We start from the raw sequence: 19797 nt of genomic DNA on the forward strand, positions 1-19797 counted from the left end.
ATTGAGATATGTTACAAAATGTTGCAAACATGTAATTGTTTGGACACAAAGAAATTATGTTTGGATCCAAACATATATTTGTTTGCAACCAGTCCCAAACAAATATTTGTTTGGATCCAAACATATTTCTAACATATATTTTTCTGCGTGTGAGTGTATATGTCGTGGTAGTTCATATCAATAGATCTATTCTACTTTCTTTCATACGTAGCATAATATAATCAGGTTCAAATAATTGTGTATGCCGCTTTCTTCTCTTTGTTAGCATAGTGCGGCCTTCGGTTGTGGACCTTGGTTTCGGTATATAGACTTCTTTCCATCAGATAATGCAGCAAATTTCTTCTAAATAAAGTAAACTCTATAATGTTATTTAAACATGTGCGAGATTGAACAGAATTTAAATGCATTCAAATATCGCTGATTTTTATAAAACTATTGGGATTTAATGAATATTAATGGGATTTTAGTTACAAGATGTGGAATGACAATAATTTATAAGCTTAATATATTTAATAGTTATTCATGGTTCATGTAAAAAACATATTTTTATAAAGACTCATTCGAAAATAATATTACATTTCAACATCCTATTATGTAGTAGTAGCTTGTGCAAACATACACATACTTATATACCAACATACCTTTATCCTACAATCAAATTGCTAACCAAATGTCTCCCTCTCTCTATCTTCTTTTTGTCGGTTAAATCAACATGGCCTGCAGCTGTAACACCGGACTTAAATGTACCCCAAAGGCCCAATCATTTGGAATTGATACCGCAAACGAATCTCAGTAAATCTGGAAGTTTAGTGGTAAGTACCAGACACAAAAGCATACACATGTGCATTAGGGTTATGATTTTTTGTTTTATTTTTCTCAAAAACAATTTCCAGTAGAGGGAATGAATTAACTTTTACCTACTAATGACTAAAATAACGTTTATTCAATTTAAGTATTAAGAAAGGTCGCGCACAAACCATTTTGGTATTATCGGGTATGTTCTGAGACACACTTCACCTCTCACTTCACGTCTCAAGCATTTTGTTTACCCCATTTACGCTTTTTCGAGTATTTTATGGACGGACTAGGTAGTACTCTTCTTTTTAAATATCCTAATGAATATTAACCCCAAGAAATTCGCAAAAAATAGGGGTAAATGGGTTGAACAAAATGCTTGAGAGGTGAAGTGACAGGTGAAGTGTGTCCCAGAACATACCCCGTATATTTCTGTAAAAAAAAACTAAATGAGAAAAAAAATGCTCAAATCTTTTGCCTATTAATGGCTAACATAACTTTTATTGTATTTATATTAAATAAGGTCACGAACAAACCACTTTTAATTGATGCGATGTATGAAATAAAATTATTTGTGATATAAACTGATATATGTATATCATAACTTACTTACTTACTTAGCTGGCCCATTACAGAACATTTGTTCCAAAGACCGAACTAAGAAAAGATCTCCAATTCTCTCTATTTGTTGCTTCGCACTCTGGAATACCGCGCCTTTTCATCTCATCATCCACTTGTTTGCGCCATCTATTCCTTGGCCTGCCAATCCTGCGTGCACCGGCAAGCGGTCCGTATTTATACGCCTTTTTAGCGGGTTCATCATCGCTCATTCTTATGATATGGCCTAGCCAACGCAATCGCTGCATCTCGATACGTTTAACAATATTGATGTCGTTGTATAGCAGATACAGCTCGTGGTTCATCGATATTCACCGTCAACGCAGATTGATCCGTAGATCTTTCGAAGAATTTTTCTCTCAAACACACCAAGCACTGTCATGACTGCTTGCGCAAGTACCCAGGCTTCGGAGCCATACATCAGCACGGGTAGTATCAGTGTTTTGTAGAGCGTTAATTTTGTTTGACGAGATGTGGCTTTGTTTTTAAACTGCTTACTTAAACCAAAGTAGCATACATATGTATGTTGGCCAATACAATTCTTTTTATTTCACAACTGATGTCGTTTGTTGTGTTTACGGGGGTGCCGAGGTAGACGACCTACCTCAATATTATAGGAACCAACTTGCACAGTCGGTCCGAGCTCAATGTACGCATTGCGCGTCGACACCATCGACTTGGTCTTCTCACCGATTACCGCAAGACCCACTTTAGCAGATTCTCCTTCGACCTTCATAAAGGTATCAGTTACTTCTTTTACTGATCGGCCCATGATGTCTATATCATCAGCATAAGCAAGTAACATGTGACTATTGGTGTAGATTGTGCCACTTCTTTTGACGTTTGCCTCTCGTATAACCTTTTCCAGCAAGATGTTGAAGAGATCACACGAAAGGCTGTCTCCTTGTCTGAAACCTCTTTTGGTACCAAACTCTTCGGAGAGGTTCTTTCCTTTTTTAACTGAGGACCTCGTGTCAGTTAAAGTCATTTACAAAGCCGGATGAGCTTTGCGGGGATACCAAATTCAGACATGGCTGGGAATACCTTTGAACGCAGCGGGCTGTCGAAGGCTGCTTTATAATCGAGAAAAGGGTGGTAGGTGTCGATCTGCATCTCTTGGGTCTTCTCCAGGATTTGCCGCAGGGTAAATATCTGGTCAATGGTGGACTTGACAGGTCTAAAGCTGCATTGGTATGGTCCAATTATCTCGTTGACCATAGGCTTTAGTCGTTCGCACAATATCCCTGACACGATCTTGTAGGCAATAGGGAGCAGACTTATGCCCCTATAGTTAGAGCATACAGTCTCATCTCCCTTCTTGTGGACGGGACACATGATACTCAGGTTCCAATCGGCGGGTACTCGTTCTTCCTGCCAGATGGTGCTAACTAGCTGATGAATACACCTTATCAGGGTGTCGCCTCCGGTTTTGAACAGCTCGGCTGGTAAGCCATCGGCTCCTGCTGTCTTATTATTCTTCAGCCGATTTATTGCTGTCTTTACCTCATCTTGGCTGGGCGGTATACATTCAATACCATCTTCTGGGATTGGGACTGTGGTATCTTCGTCGTCTTCGCTGCTATTGGATACCAACAGTTTTGAAAAATGTTCTTTCCATATACTGAGTACACTATCAGTATCAGTTACCAAATTACCTTACTGGTCTCTACAGGAGGATGTGCCTGTACCAAAGCCATCAGTTTGATGCTTGAGTCAAACAGCTTGACTCTTTGGTAGAATTTTCGGACTTCATTCTGGCTCCTGTACATCTCGATTTTTTCACACTCCCGCTTTTCCATCTCTCTCTTTTTCCTGTGGAAAAGACGTTTCTTCTCTCTCCTTTTCTCCCTATATCTCCCTCGTGCGCTACGCGTTGCTACGGATTGTAAAGTAGACCTATATGCCGCATGCCATTGTCAGATGTTTCACTGTGGAGACTGAATTTCCCGACTGTTGGGCCAAAGATATTCTCCTTTCCAATTTTGGCATTAAAATCGCCTAGAATGATTTGAATGTCATGGACAGGGCAACGGTCATATGTTTCTTCTAAGCGCTCGTAAAATATATCTTTGGTCTGTTCGTCCTTTTCTTCAGGGGAAGCATGAGCGCAAATAAATCTGATGTTGAAGAATTTAGCTTTTATTCGAATTGCAGCAAGTTTTTTATTCACTGGGGTGAAGCTGGATACCAGATGTTTTAGTCTCCGACTAACTACGAATCCGCAACCAAACTCATGCTTTACGTCATGACAGCTATAATACAGTGCGTCACCTTTAGGTGTTGTTGTGACGCCTTTCCCAATCCATCGTATTTCCTGTATGGCAGTCATATCGGCGATGTACTTTTCAAGTACGTCTGCCAATGCGAAGACTGCACCTTCTCTATAAAGAGTGTGAACATTCCAGGTGCAGATTCGCAGATCATGGTCCTTAAAACGTTTGCGGGGTTCGTCAACTTTAGAGGGGTTTGTTTTTCTTTTCTTTCGTTTTTTCATAGTAGGCTGTTTTTTCTAGCGGAGGGTTATTAACCCGACGCCCAAACCCAAGTTTTTAACGTTCTTATGGATGAACGTGCGGCACATGTTAGCTCACTACCTTTAAAGGGGTGTTAAAGGCTTTTTCCCCAGGTGACACCACGGGGAGGTCAGTGTCCACTTGAGATGAAAGAGGGACCAAGATAAATCCTGGGCTTTGCCATGTTAAAACCGGTCAGGACTTCCATCCCCTACGTCAATGTATATCATAACATTGATAATAAAATTAGTGATAAGGAAAAGGTTTTTTTTGGTTATGTCGTGTGGCTCTAAAGCTTGTCTGCACTTAAATATCTGCTACTGCGACTTCAAAAATTGTCCAAAGTGCTGATAAATAAAAGTTTTAAAATCATTTTGTGCGGAAGATTTTTTTCTTCGGATCACTTTGTAATTGGGATTTTATCTAATCTTAGGTAGGGATATAAAATTGTAAAAAAGTCATAATCCTAATGTACATACATATACATAAGCACATCGTTTATGCGAACAAAATTTACATGATTCCATGGACAATGGGAGTTAGAAGCACATCACTTGTATGGTATCTGTAGTGACCACATCGCTGTCGAAAGCCCTTAAGTGGTGTAAAGTTCAGCATCATCCGTATTTAGAGCAATGAGGTGCCATAACATGCTTGACAATCACTCGGGCATGTTGTATTTTAATGACATATACATGAATTCCAATGTATGTATGTTAACAATGTATGTGCAAACTCAAAAAAATATTCAAATTAAAGAAATGCAAATATTTAGGTGATAGGATAAATACTTTAAAAGTGTTTCTGTTATTCATTCATTCATTCATTTTAGGAGCCTAATTATTCACGGATGCTTTTTCAGTGGTTCGAAGCCAAGTCCGACCGACTCTAAATCTGTCCCATATTTCTAAAGAAAAATCCAATGATTTCCCATTTCAATTTAATTTTTTATTTTGAATTTTAAAAGTTCATTTACCGAATTTCAAGTTATTTTTATATTCTACATGAAACAACAATTACAAAAAAATTTCTTCAAAGTGCCATTAGTATAAACTATCATTATAATTGTAGAGAAGAATATACATACATACATGTGTATGTACATGGGTACATGTAAAAATATTTCATAAATTTTATGATAAACTATAATCCAAACAAATCGCCAGCCCAATCATAGTAAAATGTAAAAGAAAAAAATCTAATTACAAATGTTTTGTATCGTATTGATCAAATACTGGAAATTTAAAGAAACAAATTCCGTATCATTTGATTGAAATTGTAGATAAACAATTTCAAACTTTGCCATACTTTGAAGTTTAAACGCCAACAAATGTGAATTCCATTTGCTTAAATGTAAACAAATTATTTGCTAAATATGGATGTGTGGGTATATTTCTATTCTAAAAAGAAATTTTGAATACAAATCACGCAAAGTAATTGAAAATAATCTTGCCATTGGAAAACAAATTCTATTCATAGTATGTGTGTATGTGCACCTGAGTGAACGAAAAGCGTCAGTTATTTGATAATTAAAAATATAAAATAATCACAGACATGGGTGCAGGTGATTAAATGTAAAAATTTAATATGCAAGCTAATTTATATTTTGGAATGTATGCCAACAACAATAAGGTGCTCTGTATTTCGATCAGACAAAAACTTTTACGCAAAAACATAAAAATTTATATCAAAATATTATATTATATGGACAGTAATAGAGTGAGTACAAGAAATGTTAATCCACTGCACAGTGCATCAAAATGCAATATTTTGTGGAAAAACAATATTTTGTCCAATTTTTTTACATGATGTTACAGGAAACAAGTTAGCTCAGAAAGAAACATGTTAATGATTGTATATATTTATAAGAAGTAGCAGGACAATTAACACTCGTTGTATACTAGGTTTATGACTTTTTGGTTTTTTTCTGAAAAATGATGTCCTGTAGTGAGAATGAATGAACTTTTGCCTATTAATGCAAAAAATAAAATTCATTCCAATTTATTAAAAAAAAAAAACGTTCCGCACAAACAACTTTGAAAAAAAAATTGAAAAAGTTCTATGAAATGAAACATTTCGTTCTCAAAAAATTATTTCGTGTTGCACGAATAAATGTCCTTTTGCCTATTAATGACTAAAATAAATTTATTGCATTTAATTTTAAAAAAGGTCTCGAACAAATCACTTTTAATTTTTATGATATATGATATAATATATAAAATGATATATGTGATATAATACAATGGTAAAATTAGTGAGAAACAAATGGTTATGTCATTTTGGTAATATCGTGTGCCCCTATATCTTGTTTTCAGTTAAATGTCTTTCATTGTACATTGACTTCAAAATTTTGTTCCAAAAGTTCTGAAAAATAAAAACTTTAAAAGCTTTTTGTGCGGATGCTTATTTTATCGAATTACTTTATAATTAAGATTTTATGCAATCTTAGGTAAAACCTCATCAAAATATCATATAGGGATACGAGGTTGTAAAAAAGTCATAACCCTAATATATACACTTTCATACGACCAAAATGTGCCTCATCGAAATAATGGTTTTAGACCACATTTACGTTTGGACTAAATCCGTTTTAGACAATTTGGAGTCGATCTAGCTCTGTCCGTTCCTCTGCCTGGCTGGCTGTCCGTCTTAAGTGTCCAAAATTTAGCAATCTGGGCTTGTAGTAATCAAAAAACGTCTCCGCCAAAAGTTGTGTACATAGGTCCACGTTTGGGAGTAGCCTCGGTACCGAACGATTTTGGGTATTTTGATGACATTTGGCATTTAGAGTTCAAAGTAGCCAAAAAAACGTATCCACCTAAATTTGGTGGCATTGGTATGACTTTAGAATAGTTCACGTGAGGGATATAAAAAGTTTGGCCCGGCAGGACTTAACGCTTTTTAATATACCCCACCATAACATGGAGGTATAATTAAATTTGTCATTCCGTTTGTAACACATCAAATTATTCCTCAAAGTCCCATGTCCGTCTTTACATCCGTCCGTCTGCCTGTTGAAATCAAGATACAGCTCGCAATATTTAAGATAGAGGTTTATTATTTGCTACAGAAGTTTCTATTAATCCTTGGATGTTTGGCATTGAAAATGGGCTATATCGGTCCACGTTTTAATATAGCCACCATAGAACGGTACATCTCGATTTTCGGTATTGAGGCTGTGGCCTCAATGTGGTTTCAATTTCCAAATAAAATGGCTGAAATTTGGGGCTCTTTTTTCCGATTTTCGGTATTTTGAATTAGGGATTTTGTGTTCGATGGGGATATTCAACATTCCAGAAGAGAATTATCACTATAGGTCCACATTTTCATATAGCCCCAATAGAAGAGTACATCCCGATTTTCTGTATTTTGAAGGTTGTGGCTTCAATATCCGATATGGTTTAAATTTGGTATTTAGTCTTTGTTCGGGGTATAAAACTTTCCACTTGAAATTTGTCGGTATAGCCTTACATCCTCACATAGCCCCCATAGAACGGTCCCTCTCGATTTTCGTTATTTTGAATTTGGTATTTTGTCTTCGGTATAAAACATTCCAGAAGAGAATTATCAGTATAGGTCCACGTTTTCATATAACCCCCATAAAAGGGGGGTTGCAGCCGAAAATGCTGAAATTTGGTATTTAGCATTCGTTGGGTGTAAAAAACTTTCCACTAAAAATCTGTCGGTATATGTCCACGTTTTCATATAGCGCCCATAGAAAAATACCTCCCGATTTTCTGTATTTTGAAAATTGTGAATTCAAAATCCAAATGAAATGGCTGAAATTTGTCATTTAGTCTTCTTGGGGGTGTACAGCTTTTCACCTGAAATTTGTCGGTATAGGTCCTCGTCTTCATATAGCCTCCATAGAGTGATCCTTCCCGATTTTCGGTATTTTGTAAGTTATTGCCTCAATATCCCACCGAAACAGCTGAAATTTTCTACATAGCCTTCGTTGGGGGTATAAAACTTTCCGGCACAGGTCGAGATAGGTCAACGTCTCCATTTAGCCCCCTAGATTTTCGGTATTTTAAAAGTTATGGTCACATGATTATGCCGAAATGTCTGAAATTCGGTGTTCAGCCTTCCTTGGAGTTACTTTCTTTTAGGAGTTTCTTGGTACAGATCGATGTTTTGATTTCCTCGCCTACATAGTGGTTATCATCAGTTACGATTTTCTGATCCTCCAAGGAATAAACCCTTACGTAGAGGAAGGCCTTAATACTCTCCTAAATGAAAGGAAGTTTCCTTCTTTGTATTTACATCAATATAGTTCGTGGTGAAGGGTATAAAAAGATAGGGCCGGCTACTTTTTAGAATTTTACTAGCAGATCCCGACCCGCATTGCTGGCCCGTCGTAATGAGTTTTAATGACAATTTTTTATGGACTTTATGCTTGAGAATTAAAAAATAGGCATTTTCTACCTCACTTCTTCGGTCCTTTGTCAAACCGAGGAGGATTTTAAATTTACCAACAGATTTCGTCTGTATCCATTCTTTTCTCTTACAGACTTTGTCGGATTTTTTCGCCCATTGATACTGTTTAGGATTTATTAGCGTCCATCTAATTATAAAAGTTAAAAAAATGGTTAAGTCGAATTCTCCCGCTTATTGAGACTTATGTATTTGTTTCAGTTTTTCATGACTGATGAACGCCGTTGAACGCCACCATTTAAGGACATTTTTAAATATATCGTTTTTCTTGATCGGGGGCGCAACCAACGTTGTTTCGAAAATGAATTTGCAATCCGATGCACTCATAAGTTTAGCAAATATAGCGATTATAAAACACCACGGGACATTCCTGAACATTTTTTGAAAATTGCATGAAATTATGTTCAGTAGTTTTGGAAAAATAATGTATTGAAAAAAGTCCGGCGTGGTCCGGTTTTTTGGCTTCCAAAATTTATGCTGAAAGGCGTGGGGAAGGTACCTCATCTTCTCCAAAATTCATAAAATATACATAACAACGGCAAACATTGAGCTTTCGCTGCAAATTTGAAGGAAATCGGTTCGGTGGTCGGGTCTTTAGGCCCCAAAAAGTACCTAAATTGTAGATTATTTTATAAATATTTAAACTGATTTATGCGCAATTTTTGCAAATATAGTTTTTTAAAATATCTCATAGGGGAGGTACACCGCCACCTCTGGAATTCAATTAAATATGTAGCATGTTTTCGGGGGCCATCCCTGTACATTCCCTGACAATTTCAGGAAAATCGGTTCAGTAGTTTTTGCGGAAAAATTTAAATTGAAAATTGAAAAATGTGGGCGCGGTAAAAATTTCTTTCCATAAAAAACTAAGTTGGATTACGACGGCATTTGATTTGCATTCATAAAGATATGGCGTTTTTAAAATATAGCACAGGGAATTACCCAGCCCCCTTCTAAATTCAAGAAAATATGCACCCTACTTCACAGGGGGCCATCCCTGTACATTCACAGAAAATTTCTGGAAAATCGGTTCAGTAGTTTTGTAGATTTAACATATTTTAAAAAGTGGGCGTGGTCAAGTCTTTGGTGCTTAAAAATTGGTAAGGTCGGAGATACAACCACAATTGTCTCGCAAATTAATTTCAAAACCGATACATTTGCAGTTATTGTAAGTATAGCATTTTTAAAGAAATAGGGTACAGGGGAAGTACCCCGCCCCCTCTCTGACAGTTTCAGAAAATAGGTTCAGTAGTTTTTGTAGAAAAGTTAAAAATTTAAAATTGAAAAAGTGGGCTTAAAAGTGGGCTTAAAAGTGGGCATGATCTTTGCATAAAAACCTAAGTCGGGTTATGGCTAACATTTCGCAAAAAGAATTATCCCAGCCGTTCTCAACTGATGCCATTACCAACGAACGACATTTAATTTTTATTTATAAAGATTTATTTTATTCCATGATCTTCCACTGGAGCATATAACTATAACTCAAAAGTATAACTCAGTCTCCACCCTATTTGGATTCCTTATCCTTATCGTTCCCTCAATTTACAAAATTTCTACAAACATCCTAATATACTCCAAAGCACACACATGGACAGAGTTTTCCACATGTGTTGTTATTTATTTATAATGAATGGCGTTGATTAAAGCCAAAACACAAAATGGAAAACCGACCCACAAAAAAAAAATAATGATAAAAATAAAAACAAAAACAAGAGAGAGTAGCTGATGGATGGACAGACATGGCTATAAATGTTAATTGAATTGGTAATTTTCACACGAACGAAAAAAGTAACCCCCTCTCATTATTTTGAACAAATAGTCCATAAAATAAATGTACAAAATAATCTTCGGCAAATTGGGGGTTATCAACGTGATTTTGGGAATCAAAGTTCAATTATGCTCTGTTCCTTTACGTGCCTGAGGTTACCATTTCTTACCATTTTTAACCTGTAAAGTGTTCCCTTACTTTTAATAGCATACAATTCATATGATAGCAGTTTAACACTTTTACCATCTTCTGCCACTGTTACCATTTTTAAAAGTAAAGGAACAGACCATTACTTACACAAAAACGTTAACATGCTTTATGACATACGCCCAAGATGGTTTCCCTCGATACCCATTTAAAACCGATAAAAATGTGTTTTATTATGTGACTGTAATAAGATCATAATGGAATGAGAAAATATACACATTCATACCATGCAGTTAAATTTTGTTGAATCTTTGGCGATATTTTTGACTTTTTGTTTACTTTCTTATTTATTTGGCATATAGTGCCTAGATTTTGTTTTTGTTTTCATAATCAATTGATTTGTGCCCCTAATTAATGGCGCTGTTCTATAAACATTTTGGCTGGTGTTGGTGGCACATTTGTGGGTGTGATTGTGTTTTTCATCAACCAAACAATTATCAAATATTATTTATTATGTGGCAGTTAATAAGCGTGGCACTACGCTGTACAATTTGTTAAAAGAATCATAGAAATATATTTCAACAAAATACCTAAACAGAAATGGGTGGTCCGTTCATATTTCTTTGGACATGTGATATTTCCAAATCCTCCATTGAAAAAAGTTTAATACTGAGTCGCAAAATTAATCTTTAAAAGGGACTTCTTTTCGTACAATAGTTATATGAGTTACATCATCACTCCTTGTGACATATCTCCTAAAACTGTCTTTCTCACATTACAATTTCTCTCCAAATTACAGCCCGATGAAGATAAATCACCAACATCACCATCTTCACCCAGTCGTGAAATTAATAAACTGAAAGATCAATTGGAACAGCAGGCAATGCAAACACGTCATGCCCTAACGCAACTAATGATGGTGAGAGAACAATTAATATCGGAAACTAATGCTCGTATTGAGGCCCAGGTAAATACCAAATTAATTTATTTATAGCCATATGAAATATTTTTAATTAACATTTTATATATTAAATATACGTATAGGCTCGTACACAACAACTGTTACAGCAAAATCGTGAACTACTGGAACATTTGGCCTCACTGGGTGCATACAATGAACAACAGGCGCCTGGTCTAACCACAGCCAATATAGGAATGGCACCACAGGTGAGTTTGGCATATATTGTTTTCGTTGTTGTTGTTGTTGTTTTATTTTTGCATGATTTTTGTTCAACAATTGTTATTTTGCCAATTTTATTGCAATTTTTTGTAAATCATTTCAATTTTCCAATTTTATTCATAATATGATATTGTTATAATGAAAATTTTGTGGCGCATGTTGCATTTATTGTTATTTTGTTTTCAAAATATATTGGAAATTTGCTATTACTGGAATTTGCCGAATAATATAGAAAGGTTATCAATCTGTTGGTTTTTGAAAAGAAAAATGAAACCGGTAAGCAAATGATCGAAGTCGGATGGAACCGTCTATATGCTAAACTACCGACTGAATTTTACAACCCCAACCCCAACCGAGGTCTTCTATTCTATAGAAGACCCCACCGAGTTCTTCTATAGAAGACCCCTACCGAGATCTTCTATTCTATAGAAGACCCCTACCGAGATCTTCTATTCTATAGAAGACCCCTACCGAGGTCTTCTATTCTATAGAAGACCCCACCGAGGTCTTCTATTCTATAGAAGACCCCTACCGAGGTCTTCTATTCTATAGAAGACCCCCACCGAGGTCTTCTATTCTATAGAAGACCCCTACCGAGGTCTTCTATTCTATAGAAGACCCCTACCGAGGTTTTCTATTCTATAGAAGACCCCTACCGCGGTCTTCTATTCTATAGAAGACCTCACCGAGGTCCCCTACCGCGGTCTTCTATTCTATAGAAGACCTCACCGAGGTCTCCTATTCTATGAAGACCCCTACCGAGGTCTTCTATTCTATAGAAGATACCTACCGAGGTCTTCTATTCTATAGAAGATCCCTACCGAGGTCTTCTATTCTGTAGCAGATCCCTACCGAGGTCTTCTATTCTATAGAAGACCCCTACCGAGGTCTTCTATTCTATAGAAGACCCCTACCGAGGTCTTATATTCTATAGAAGACCCCTACCGAGGTCTTCTATTCTATAGAAGACCCCTACCGAGGTCTTCTATTCTATAGAAGACCCCTACCGAGGTCTTCTATTCTATAGAAGACCCCTACCGAGGTCTTCTATTCTATAGAAGACCCCTACCGAGGTCTTCTATTCTATAGAAGACCCCTACCGAGGTCTTCTATTCTATAGAAGACCCCTACCGAGGTCTTCTATTCTATAGAAGACCCCTACCGAGGTCTTCTATTCTATAGAAGACCCCTACCGAGGTCTTCTATTCTATAGAAGACCCCTACCGAGGTCTTCTATTCTATAGAAGACCCCTACCGAGGTCTTCTATTCTATAGAAGACCCCTACCGAGGTCTTCTATTCTATAGAAGACCCCTACCGAGGTCTTCTATTCTATAGAAGACCCCTACCGAGGTCTTCTATTCTATAGAAGACCCCTACCGAGGTCTTCTATTCTATAGAAGACCCCTACCGAGGTCTTCTATTCTATAGAAGACCCCTACCGAGGTCTTCTATTCTATAGAAGACCCCTACCGAGGTCTTCTATTCTATAGAAGACCCCTACCGAGGTCTTCTATTCTATAGAAGACCCCTACCGAGGTCTTCTATTCTATAGAAGACCCCTACCGAGGTCTTCTATTCTATAGAAGACCCCTACCGAAGTCTTCTATTCTATAGAAGACCCCTACCGAGATCCCCTACCGAGGATTCTGTTTTATAGAAGACCCCTACGAAAGTCTTCTATTCTGTAAAAGTCCTCCATGGAGGTTTTCGATACCATAGAAGACCCGTACAAAGGACTTCTATTCTATAGAATACCCCTACCGAGATCTTCCATTCTATAGAAGACCACTACCGAGGTCTTTCATTCTATAGAATACCCCTACCGAGATCTTCCATTCTATAGAAGACCCCTACCGAGGTCTTACATTCCATAGAAGACCCCTACCAAGTTCTTCTTTTCTATAGAAGAGCGCAACCGAGGTCTTCTCTTCTATAGAAACCCCCTACCATTGTCTTATATTCTATAAAAGACCCTACAGAAGTCTTTTAATCTATAGAAGACACGTACGGAGGTCTTCTATTCTATAGAAGACCCCTACCAAGTTCTTCTATTTTATAGAAGACCCCTAGCAAGGTCTTCTATTTTATAGAAGACCTCTACCAAGGTCTTCCATTCTATAGAAGACCCCTACCGAGGTCTTCCATTCTATAGAAGACCCCTACCGAGGTCTTCTACTATAAATAAAACCTATCGAGGTATTCTTTTCTATAGAAAACCCATACCGCGGTATTCTATTGTATAGAAGAACCCTACCAAATTCTTCTTTTCTATTGAAGAGCCCAACCGAGGTCTTTTATTCTATAGAAAACCCCTACCATTGTCTTATATTCTATAAAAGACCTACAGAAGTCTTTTAATCTATAGAAGATACGTACGGAGGTCTTCTATTCTATAGAAGACCCCTACCAAGGTCTTCTATTTTATAGAAGACCCCTTCCAACGTCTTGTAATCTGTAGAAAACCCCTACCGAGGTCTTCTATTCTATAGAAGACTCCTACAGAAGTCTTCTATTCTATAGAAAACCTCTACCTAGGTCTTCTATTCTATAGAAGAACTCTACCAAAGTCTTCTATTCTATAGAAGAGCCCCACCGAGGTCTTCTATTCTATAGTAGACTCATACCATGCTCTTATATTCTATACAAGACCCCTACCGAAGTCTTCTAATATATAGAAGACCCCTACCAAGGCCTTATATTCTATAGAAGACCCCTACCAAGGTCTTATATTATATAGAAAACCGCTACCAAGGTCTAATATTCTATAGAAGACCACTACAGAGGTCTTCTTTTCTATAGATGATCCCTACTGAGGTCTTCTGTTCTAGAGAAAATTCTTCTTCGACCTTCTTTAAGCTTTACTTTTTTTAATGAGCGTCTCACGATGTTGGTCTCTTCAGCATGGGAAAATAACTGGTGAGAGGTTATTTTCTATTTTAACTGAGGACCGGGTATGAGTTAAATACATCTTCGAAAGCCCAATGAGCTTTACCCGGATACCAAAAGGGCTGTGGAAGGCTGACTTTTAATCGAAAAAAGTATGTATGTGTCGATCTGCATTCCTTGGATCTTTTCCAGGATTTGCCGCAGTGTAAGTATTTGGTCAGCGGTGGATTTGCCAGGTCTAAAGTCACATTGGACCATACCAATGTGACCATAGGTGCAGACATATGCCCCTATGGTTAGTGCACACATTCTTATTATCTCCTTTCTTATAGACGGAATACAGGGTTCTCAGGATCCAATTGTTATGTACGCCGTCTTCTTTGCACATGGCGCGAACCAGCTGATATATACAAGTTATCAGTCTGTCGATTACGGTTTTCAACAGTTCGGCTGATAAGCCAACGGCTCTTGCCGCCTTATTATACCTCATCTTGGATTGGATCTGTGGTATTTTTCGCGTTCTCGCTAGTATTGAAAACCAACTATTCATATTAGCTCAAACACATGGGACCAACTTTTTAAAACTTAACCCAAATGGCGAGGCTGAGATAATGAGGAAATGTCGCTAAGAGAGTATTTTTGACGCCGTTGAAATGGGTCCAGAATTCAGGCGGATGAAAATACCCTCTCTCCCACTTTAACATTATGTAAGTGAGAGAGACAATCTTTTGGATTAACTTAAGCAGAATTTCACCACTAGATAAGTTTTGTTCTATCTGCCAGTGGATTTGCTTTCCAGAGAGTACAACTTAAAGAAAAGCTTTATCAATTGCTTGCTCTAATTCGATTTTTCTTTCAGTTAAAAAAAAATAAAAACTTTAATATTTTCTTTTAAAAGAGCGTTTTTGTTGTGCGTTTGTGTTGTCCTTTTTAACGCTTTTTTCTCAATGTGCTTATTTTGTTGTTATAAATTTTAAGCATGGCTGTTCCTGTTGCTGTTTGTGTAAGAAATTGAATAATAATGAAAAAACTTATACTCAATCAACACCAACATTTTTTTCTTCCACTGTCTGTTTCTTTTCCATAATCGACGCCACGCTCCATCTCTACTCTATAGAATCATCTACAAATGTTACTGCAAGCCACAGCTGGTAATGCCAATAATAATTTGGCCACCATCAATCAACAAATTAATAATTTGGGTACAATTAATCAGCAACTAACATCGCTCAGTCATCAGCTAAGCGGTCTTAATCAACAGACGCAAAATCTACAAAATTTTCAACAACAGCAGCAGCAACAAACACCCACATCGGCATCACCACTGGGTCAACAACAACAAACAAACACTTTGCAAACACCAACCTCGTCATTCAGTCAATCCCAGTTGCATCTAAATGTTTCCGGAGCAAATGCTGGAAATCTTACCACAAAACACATTATCATCTAGTCCCTTCCCCTCCATGAATCAATTACAAAACATTACAACACAACTGCAGCAGCTAAGCGCATCGCCAAATGTCCAGCAACAACAGGAGGCCCTCTCCAAAGATCTATTTCAGGTCAATCAAGAGCTATTAAATCGCCTGCAAGCATTAAATTTGGGTGCTAGTGGAGCGCCGTCTGGTGCCCTCGGCTTACCCAATGGTGGAGCCACAACCCCATCGTCCTTCTTCTATGTAAATCCCATGTCATGCAGTCCATCAAATAATAACAACAATGCCAGTAGTAATTATAATTTCTTAAGCACTCCCACACCCAGTTCTATGGGCAATTTAACGCCCTCACCCATGGGCACCCTAAATCGCAACTCTTATTCCAATTCACCGCTAACGCTCAATGATGAAATACAATTGAGTTTGGATAAAAACCTGAATAGCCTCGATGAACATCTAATGAAACCCTTCAATCATAACCTTACACAATCGGTGTCGAATGGAAATATTGCAGGGTCTGGTGGTGGATCCCGGGAAAATAGTCGGTCATCGTCCACAGTCGATTCGCCACTGTCACAAATGGTGCGAAGCACTTCAAATCTGAACAATAACAACATGGATATGAGTCCCTCATCGTCGAATGCGGCTCGTTTCAATACGGTCACACTGAAGGTAACCGACGAAGCCGGCAATGTGACAAATCAGCGTAAACTTTCGGCCACACCCAGTTTTATACAGCGCAGTACCAGCGAAAAAGTACCAAATCGCAGTCAAATTATGAGTCAAGTACAGAGAACTGCATGGGCCAGACACACAACTAAATAACAATGGGAGATATTTGAGTAAGGGGGGGAGAGGTGGTTAAGTATTTCCAAGTGCAAAACAAAAGTTGATAAAATTTGGTACGAGATAAAAGAGAGTGAGAGAAAAAAGAGGGAAAGTATTGTAATTTTTATTAAATTTTAATAAATATTATTACTGAGTTGCGATAATAAATTGCCAGGATTAAGAAGCAAAGGATTAGAGAAGAGGTATGTTGACTTTGCCAAAATGCTATTTCCCGTGAGCAAACACATGTGAATTTTGTTTTGTTGTTACTTATTGCACTATAGACCAGGGGTGCTCACATTGAAGATGTGTTTCTCCGTTGCAGGCCAAAACAACGACTGATGCTTGCTCTCAATTTACGCTACCGTGAAGAAATGAGCAGCCCTTCTATATACAGTGTTTTCGCAAAGTCTTGTGATAAATTAAATTACTCTGCCTACAGAAAACCAAGCTAAAAACAGTTTCTCAACGGCCTTGAGGAAAGAGTAGAAGTGTTCTTCAGTGATTGTTGATTGACATGATTTCAGAATCAAATCGATTTCGTTCCGAATTCATATGGAAATCTGAAGAAAAAAATTGAGATATTCAAAGGGAAATATATTTCCGACATCTCGCATCGAATTTGGAACTAAATCTGAACGGAATGGGTAAACAAATCGCTTTCGAAATTTGAATAGAAATTAGAAGGAAGTCGGAATGATTTTTTTTTCGGAAGTTACTTCCGAATTTTTTCAGACATATCACACATTCTAAATTTTGTAAGATAGTAGTATATATAGTATCAATAAAGGTTCCCGTTCTGGTATTGCCCTCGTATAATGGTTCCTCCCGATTTTCGGTATTTTGTTTACCAAACTACCTGTAATTTATTTGACATTTGAGACTCCCAGAGGTCACGAAACTTCTTCACTAAAAATTGTAAGGTTTTAATATAGCCCCTATATGTCGAGAGCTTTAGGTACAATTTTTAACCGACCCAGTTAAAACCCATTGGTCACAAAACTTCTCCAACAATTATTAACATCGGTCCATCATTCGGTATATACCCCGTATAACGGCACCTCTCGTCTCTACAAAGTTTGATGATTTCAGCTATATTTCTGTTACCAAACTACCTTTAATTTGACATTAGAGGTTCCCAAAAATATTAAACATATGTAGGTCAATATTTTGGTATAGCTTCCATATAACGGTATCTCCGGATTTTCCGTATTTTGAAAGTTTCAACTACAAGTTTTAACCGGGTGCCGCCGTGGTGCAATGGTATGCACGCCCGCCTTGCACACATAAGGTCGTGGGTTCGATTCCCGGCCAGGCAACATCAAAACACTTTTCTACGGTGGTAAAATACCCCTCAGTAATGTTGGCGACATTTCCTGAGTATTTCAGCCATGTAAAACTTCTCTACAAAAATGGTGTCTTAGACACGCCGTTCGGACTCGGCGATAAACTGTAGGTCCCATATCATTGAGCTAATATGAATCGGTGTGCACTCATTGATATGAGAGAAGTCTCCCTTGTCCCTTATGGGATGTTTGTGGAACAATTATTATATTATAGCTGTAATGTGCTGCTCCACCAAAGAAACCAAATGTCGCCGAGATTACGAGCTTCAATTTCAGACATCAAATAGTCGGTTATCACGGGGCAATAACGATCGCCATTGACGATGAAGCCCGACGATTCCACCGACCCTCAAACCGGGTTTTTCTGGATGAAGTGGCAGCTCTTCAATCTCTTTAAGTTGTTCTTCTGCCCAAATGTGGCAATTTTGCTTCTTTACATACCTATAAAGCCAGAAATGTGCCTCATCACTATACAGCGGAATTTTATGCAACCCCTATTTTTGGTCCGATTCATGTCAAATTTTGGGACTGGGCATATTTTTGGCTTCTGATTACATTGCAATCGAAACATATGATATATGCAAAATTATGCACAATGCATAAATTTTTGCATATGCAAAATTTATGCATTTTGCATATTTTCTTATGCAACAAATATTTCAATAATAGGTACAAAAATATTTGTGTGTACAATTTTTCTGTTTAAAATTCCCTTCAGACAAGTCAATAAAATAGAGAAATTTATAACCACAACCTTCAAAATTTCGAAAATCGGGAGGTATCGTTCTATGGGGGTTATATGAAGACGTGGACCAAACCCGACAAATTTTAGGTGAAAAGTTGTTTACCCCCAAGGAAGACTTAATACCAAATTTCAGCCATTTCGGAGGGATATTGCGGCCACAACCTTCAAAATACCAGAAATCCGGAGGTACCTTTCTATGGGGGCTATATGAAGGTGGAAAGTTTTATACCCACAACGAAGACAAAATGCCAAATTTCAGTCATTTCGGTGGGATATTGAGACCACAACCTTCAAAATACCGAAAATCGGGAGGTACATAGCATTCTATGGGGGCTATATAAAGACGTGGACCTATACCGATAAATTCCTGGTGGAAAGTTTTATACCACCAACGAAGACTTAATACCAAATTTCAGCCATTTCAGAGGGATATTGAGGGCACAACCTTCAAAGTACCAAATTCCCTTCAGACAAGTCAATAAAATAGAGAAATGTATAACCACAGTCACAACCTTCAAAATACCGAAAATCGGGAGGTACATACCATTCTATGGGGGCTATATAAAGAAGTGGACCTATACCGACAAATTTCAGGTGGAAAATTTTTACCCCCAACGAAGACTTAATACCAAATTTCAGCCATTTCGGAGGGATATTGAGGGCACAACCTTTAAAGTACCAGAAATCCGGAGGTATATGAAGACGTTGGGGGCTATATGAAGACGTGGACCTATGCCGGCAAATTTCAGGTGGAATGTTTTATACCCCCAACAAAGACTAAATACCAATTTTCAGTCAATTCGGTGGGATATTGAGGCTACAACTTTCAAAATACCGAATATCGGTAGGTACTGTAATATGGGGTCTATATGAAGACGTGGACCTATGCGGACAGATTTCAGTTGTAAAATTGCATACCCCTAAGGAAGACTTAATACCAAATTTCAGCCATTTCGGTGGGATATTAAGACCACAAATCCTTGAATATATTTTTGCATATGGGTTAGCATACGCTCATTTTATGCAGATATAAAAAAATATGTCAAAATATACACGATATGCAAAATAATCAAAAATTTCTGGGCCGTATTCGTTTTAT

General features: G+C 37.5%; 1 protein-coding gene across 1 annotated transcript in view; it reads left to right on the top strand.

Annotated features, from left to right (window-relative positions):
- Positions 1-16694, top strand: part of LOC141402516 (capon-like protein) — a 562845-nt gene extending 546151 nt beyond the window's left edge. Inside the window, 5 exon segments of the mRNA XM_073983996.1 lie at positions 724-812; positions 11075-11242; positions 11320-11442; positions 15461-15771; positions 15773-16694. Of these exon segments, the coding sequence (XP_073840097.1) occupies positions 724-812; positions 11075-11242; positions 11320-11442; positions 15461-15771; positions 15773-16604 (1523 nt within the window). The 3' untranslated portion in view covers positions 16605-16694.
- Positions 16695-19797: the final 3103 nt, after the last annotated feature.

This window comes from Musca autumnalis, unplaced genomic scaffold (assembly GCF_047663935.1).
Source record: "Musca autumnalis isolate F117 unplaced genomic scaffold, ASM4766393v1 scaffold_4, whole genome shotgun sequence".
NCBI lineage: Eukaryota > Metazoa > Arthropoda > Insecta > Diptera > Muscidae > Musca > Musca autumnalis.